Source organism: Lipotes vexillifer, unplaced genomic scaffold, assembly GCF_000442215.2.
Source record: "Lipotes vexillifer unplaced genomic scaffold, Lipotes_vexillifer_v1.1 scaffold965, whole genome shotgun sequence".
Taxonomy (NCBI): domain Eukaryota; kingdom Metazoa; phylum Chordata; class Mammalia; order Artiodactyla; family Lipotidae; genus Lipotes; species Lipotes vexillifer.
The window spans coordinates 1,359,669-1,365,360 of record NW_006769686.1 but is presented as its reverse complement, the minus strand read 5'-3'; the positions used below and the strand labels follow the sequence as shown (position 1 = coordinate 1,365,360).

At 60.9% G+C, this 5,692-nt stretch overlaps 1 protein-coding gene across 1 annotated transcript in view; it reads left to right on the top strand.

Moving 5' to 3' along the window:
- The window catches only part of SPEG (striated muscle enriched protein kinase), a 57,915-nt gene that overhangs the window by 29,222 nt on the left and 23,001 nt on the right, over window positions 1-5,692 (top strand). The window contains exons 10-13 of the mRNA XM_007445852.1: window positions 2,245-2,505; window positions 3,628-3,786; window positions 3,884-4,073; window positions 4,180-4,403. Of these exons, the coding sequence (XP_007445914.1) occupies window positions 2,245-2,505; window positions 3,628-3,786; window positions 3,884-4,073; window positions 4,180-4,403 (834 nt within the window). The remainder of the gene's footprint in view (window positions 1-2,244; window positions 2,506-3,627; window positions 3,787-3,883; window positions 4,074-4,179; window positions 4,404-5,692) is intronic.

Genomic DNA, 5,692 nt, shown 5'->3' with positions numbered 1-5,692 from the left:
CTGCCTTCCCTACCCTCAATCACGCCTGCCCTGGTGCCAGCCAGAGAGACCCTGCTTCCTGTTGCCGGCCATCCTCCTCCCACACTCTTCCAAGCCTTTGTCACCCTGCCCTTGCCAGGCCCCTTCCTCACACCCACTCCCCACTCATCTCTCGCCTCCTCTGTCCATCCAACGGCTATGCAGAAGATACTGTGGTTGGGAGTGGCAGTGGGGAGTGTCTGATAGTTGGACCCGTCCGGAGGGGCCCTTGGAGTGACTTGGGCATGGAGCATCGCAGGGCCCCGAGGGGTGTCAGGGTGAACAGAGCTGGGAAATGTGGAGAGGGCTGGGCCCCCGGACTCGGGGCATAACGGCGGGCGGCCTTCTGGGCATCAGGGATGGCAGGCCCTGGCCAGGCTGCCCTCGGGGGTAATGGTTTTCCTCGTGAGGGCAGGCCGTCTGCCTGACATTCTACTCACCCATCCCCGTGGGCAGTTCAGGGCCAGGAACTCCTCAGTAGCTCCACACTCAGCCACCACCGCTCTCTTGCTGGCAGAGGCCAGCTCTGAGAAGACCCCCAGGCCCCTGTTGGAGCTTGGACGCTGAGAGTCATGTTCAGCTCCCTGGGCCCCCCAGCCTCAGTTCCCCTGCCCTGTGCCTCCGGCTCCTGTGGTTGCCACCTCCTCCGTCTCTGAACTCTTCAGCTCTCACACCCCCCCCAACCCAGCCCGACTCTCTGGCCTGCTCCTTGCCCTCCAGGGTCTGGCTCTGCCTCGCTTCTCTGTGTTAACCCACATCTCGGTGCTTCTCTCTCTTTGGAATTCTTCCCACTATCCCCCAGGCTTTGGGGTGCCCCTGACGCCTAGGAATGCCTCTCCCTTGGTTGCCCAGGGCCTCTGCCTGCCCAGGAACCCTGGAGACCTGGCCTCTGGCTGACTGCCAGCCCTCACCCCAGGGCTGACCTTGGGGGAGCTGAAAGTGGCAGTGCCACCCTGGCCATTTTAGGGGGGCCCTAGCCAGGTCTGCGTGCGCGTGCGTGCCTGTGCTGCGTGGGTGTGCGTGTGCTGCACTAACCTGCCGCTTGCTGACTGAGGTTTTTGTCTGTACACAGGCGAGTGAGCTCAGGGGCCGCCTGCGCTCCCCCCGCTACCCTCCGAGCCGCGCCCCTGTCTCAGGCACCTCTCGGACCTCGCTGTGTTTCACTGCCTCCTGCCCACAGACCCTGCCGGCCCGGACCCTGTCCCAGCCTCCCCTCCCCTCCCCACCCATGCAGCATCCTGGGATAGCCCATGAGCCCCTGTGGACCCTTCCTCCCCCAGTGGACATATGTCTGGGCAGGCTGGGAGCCCCCCTATGGACTGAGTGCCAGGAGGAGGCGGCCCTGAGGGGTATCAAGACCACCCCCCAGTCTGTCCCCGAAGGGGAGCACCCAACGAGTGCATGTGCTGCCGCTGCTACAGGCCCTGTCTGTCTTTCCGTTTGTCTGTCTGTGTGTCTGTGACAGTCAGGGAAGGATGCCTCCGAGCTGGTGTGGGGTGAGGCAGAGGGGGAGAGGACAGGGGCATGGCATCCATAGGATGGAGGGGGCCAGAGGGGCAGGGGGCTGTGGACAAGGGGATCAGGGGGCACTGACCATTCCAGAAGAGGGGGACATGGGCACTGACCATTCCCGAAATGGGTTTCAAATGGCACAATACTTTTTATTTCACAAGAGACCAAAAGCCAGAGGCCCCTGGGCCTTGTGCTGATGAAGAGGCCTAGCTGAGTTCTGGCCCGGGGCAGGCTTAGGGCCCATTTGGGGCTCCCTTGTTCACGGCGAGGGCCAGGGATGCTCTGTCTAGGAGTGAGGGAGTTAGCCAGGCTCGGCGCAGGAGTAGGGGCCTGCTGTAGTGGGTGTGGACATGTTCAGAAATACCTGTTTCTTAGCTCAAATAAAGTCCAGTTTGTACCCAGCTGGTGTGCTGTGTTTTCTTTTTCCGCCGCCGTCTCTGCCCCTATGTGGCCCTCTCAGTTTTCATGCCTTTGATTCCCTCCCACTTCCCTTGAGTTCACCCACTCTGTCCCACGTGGGATTGCCATCCTGAAGCCAGGCCTGGGAGCTCCTTGCTGTCTTGGCCTGCTGGGTGGGTGGGCTTTCCCTGTCTCCAAAGGAACAAAATGCATCTCTCTCTCTGTGTCTGTCTGTCTCTCTGTGTGTGCGTGTGTGTCTCCCTTGCCCTGTGTTTCTCTGCTCCACGTTTGCCCCTTGTGGCTGCTTTCCCCCAGCACACCCTGAAAGCCGGTCCCTGGCCGTGCTGGCCCCACTGCAGGACGTGGACGTGGGGGCCGGGGAGATGGCGCTGTTTGAGTGTCTGGTGGCAGGTCCTGCCGACGTGGAGGTAGACTGGCTGTGCCGAGGCCGCCTGCTGCAGCCCGCACTACTCAAATGCAAGATGCATTTCGATGGCCGGAAATGCAGGCTGCTGCTCACCTCTGTGCATGAGGACGACAGTGGCGTCTACACCTGCAAGCTCAGCACGGCCAAAGGTAACTGCCCGCTTGGGCCAGAGGGCTGCCGCCGGCACCCAAGAGCTGGAGGGAGGGGAGTGGAGGTGAAGGACCGGGCACAGAGTAAGACGCCCAGGAAACGGAGCTGCATCTCCTGGAAGGAGAGCCGTGGGGTGGGAGACGGCGCTGTACACCTGCCTCCATAAGTCAGCACTTCCTGCCGCAGCTGGCACAAAGCACGTTCTGTGTCAGTGTTCGCTGTGGTCCCTGTTAGGGAGCCAGCTGCTGAAGTGTGGTGACCACACCTACGCTTGGGTTCCAGTTCTTGCCCTGCCACGTACCAGCCACGTAACTTCGGACAAGTCACTTCATCTCTCTGAGCTTTAGAATGTTCATCTGTAAAAAGGGATCATAATACCTATCTCGTAGGGGGATCGATAGGACTAATGGGATAATGTATGTAAAGAACAAAGCACACTGCACCTGGCAAAGCGTGGCACCTAATAAACGTCAGCCATTATTATTATTAACGACATCTCTGACCTGGTCCTCGTCCTCATTTGAAGAGCTGAGGTAACGCCTCATCTGGTTGTGGTGATGAGCACCTAAGGTGACCCTAGAGGGGCTTTGTAAGCAGGAAAGGATCAGGTCAGCGTAAGGGGCTCTTATTTCCCCCAGGAGATTCTGTGTGGGATGGAAGAGTGGGGCACAGGGGCATTTGCTCTGGGTCTGGGGTGCGGTGAGGGAGTGTGGGCACGACCCGGGGGCAGAGGAGAGTTCCAAGGGTAGGGGAGAGGGGTGTGGGGGAGGGAGTGGGCTTGGCTTCTAGACCCTTCTAGAGCTGTGCGGAGATTCATCCTGGGTGGGCAGGATGAGGTGAGCGGGGGAGAGCCAGGCCAGGCCCTGGACTTCTGCCGTATCCCCAGCCACCGTGGCAGCCTGCCGCCCACCCTTGCTGACTGCCAGCCTCCTGAGATGGTCCGCTCTTTAGATCTTAACCATTGCCTCACTCGGGTGCCCTGGGACCTCGCTGGGCTCTTCCCAGGCTCCAGGTTCTGGCCCAGCTCCTTTTTCCTGCCCAGCACGAGGTCAGGACCCACGGGTCGGGGTGCCTGGGGCTCTGTGGCCTTCCCTGCCCCAGTGCTGACCCCTCCCCACCAGATGAGCTGACCTGCAGCGCCCGGCTGACAGTGCGGCCCTCGCTGGCGCCCCTGTTCACGTGGCTGCTGGAGGATGTGGAGGTGCTAGAGGGACGCGCAGCCCGCTTCGACTGCAAGATCAGCGGCAGCCCGCCCCCCTCTGTTACCTGGACTCAGTTTGGTATGGCCCTCCGCCCTGCAGATGTTGGGGGACCCCCAGGGCCAGAGGGGAGGGCCCCTGGCTGAGGCGGCTCTGCATGCCCGCCCCTCCCTCCCAGGCCGCCCCGTGGAGGAAAGCGAGAACTTGCGACTTCGGCAGGAAGGAGGTCTGCACTCGCTGCACATTGCCCACGTGGGCAGTGAGGACGAGGGGCTCTACGAGGTCAGTGCCACCAACGCCCACGGCCGGGCCCACTGCTCAGCCCAGCTCTACGTGGAGGAGCCTCGGACGGCTGCCACTGGCCCTAGGTACCGCCTGGGGCCCCCGGTGCTGCCAGGGCTGCCTCTGTGGGGCCCCGGCCCTGTGGTGGGAGGTGCGGCTCCGGGCCTCTGGGCAGTTGTGTGGTTCTTACAGCTCGAAGCTGGAGAAGATGCCGTCCATCCCTGAGGAGCCGGAGCAGGGCGAGCTGGAGCGGCTGTCCATGCCCGACTTCCTGCGGCCGCTGCAGGACCTGGACGTGGGACTGGCCAAGGAAGCCATGCTGGAGTGCCAGGTGACCGGCCTGCCCTACCCCACCATCAGCTGGTTCCACAATGGCCACCGCATCCAGAGCAGCGATGACCGGCGCATGACACAGTGTAGGTGTCTGGGAAGGGACCCTGCGGGTGTCCCCTCCAGCACCGTCTTTGCTTGCAGTGCCCGCCCCCTCTCCCCACCCTCGGGCCTTCCTTTCCTCACCTGGTCAGGGATGGGGCGTCTGGGAGAGGGGAGCCCAGAGGGGCCATGGGGTCACTGCCTCCTTCCTTGAGCCCACATGGCACCCATCTGCTGGGTCACCACTCTGGGCCTCGGTGTCCTGTTAGCACTTATCGGACTGGCAGTCCAGCCTGCTGCTGACTGTGGGCAAGTTACAGAACCCCTTCAGGCCTCAGTTTCCTCATCTGTGGTAGGCTTGTTGGGAGAACTGAAGCGGTTAATACACAGAAGCGCTTAGAGCAGGGCCTGGCAAATAGCGAGGGGCCACTGAGTGTTAAATCTTAGTGTTACTGCTGTTACTGTTGCTACCATCATCATCCGTGTTGATAAAGTGATGCAGCGTACGACCCCTTGAGAAATTCCAGTGAAAAGCCTGATGTGGGTCGTATCTGGCATCAAAAGGATGCTTGGTCCAGGGTTGTTCAGTAGTGAATAAAGAAGGCAGAAAAGGGAAAAATACTTTCTCACGGTGTATCTCAGTTCCATCCTTGAAGGAGTCTGAGTCTCGTGTGAGAAAGTCTACCTATGCCTCATCAGACAGTGCCACCCCACGACCCGTGGTGGGCTCCTCTTACGGCTGCCACGTGACAAAACTCCCTTCTCTTAAGCGCTTCCTGAGTGCCAGGCCCTGAGCGCTAAAGGCCTGACGTGATGATCTCACCTTCCTCACCACGGGCCTGTAAGGCATGTACTATGACCCCTGTTTACAGATGGGGAAAGTGAGGCTTACAGACGGACAGGGGTTTACCCAAAGGCAGACAAATACCGTCTGACTTCCTAACCAGGACATCCCCTGTCACCCGTGCCCCACTCTCTCCTCCCATCTCCAGTGTCACCAGTGCGGCTCTGCCCCTCCCCTCGGCCCCCTCTGCCACTGTCTTTGCTCAGCCCACAGGCTTCCTATCTCTCAATCTGCTCTGAGGCCCCCCGGTGGGTGTCTGTCTCAGGATCTGAGCCGGCGCCTCTGCTTCTGTCTGTATCTGGGGTCAGTGGCAGCCCTGGGCTTCTCTTCCTTTATAAATAGTGTCAGCAGAGATGAATGAATGGGTGGGTGTTCCATGCAGAGATAACCGCTAAGAGAAGGGAGGCGTGTTTGGGGATGGCCCTGACATCAAGGAAAGTGGACAGTGCAGATCTCTTCCCCTTCACGTCCCGCCAGGGATGGCCTCCT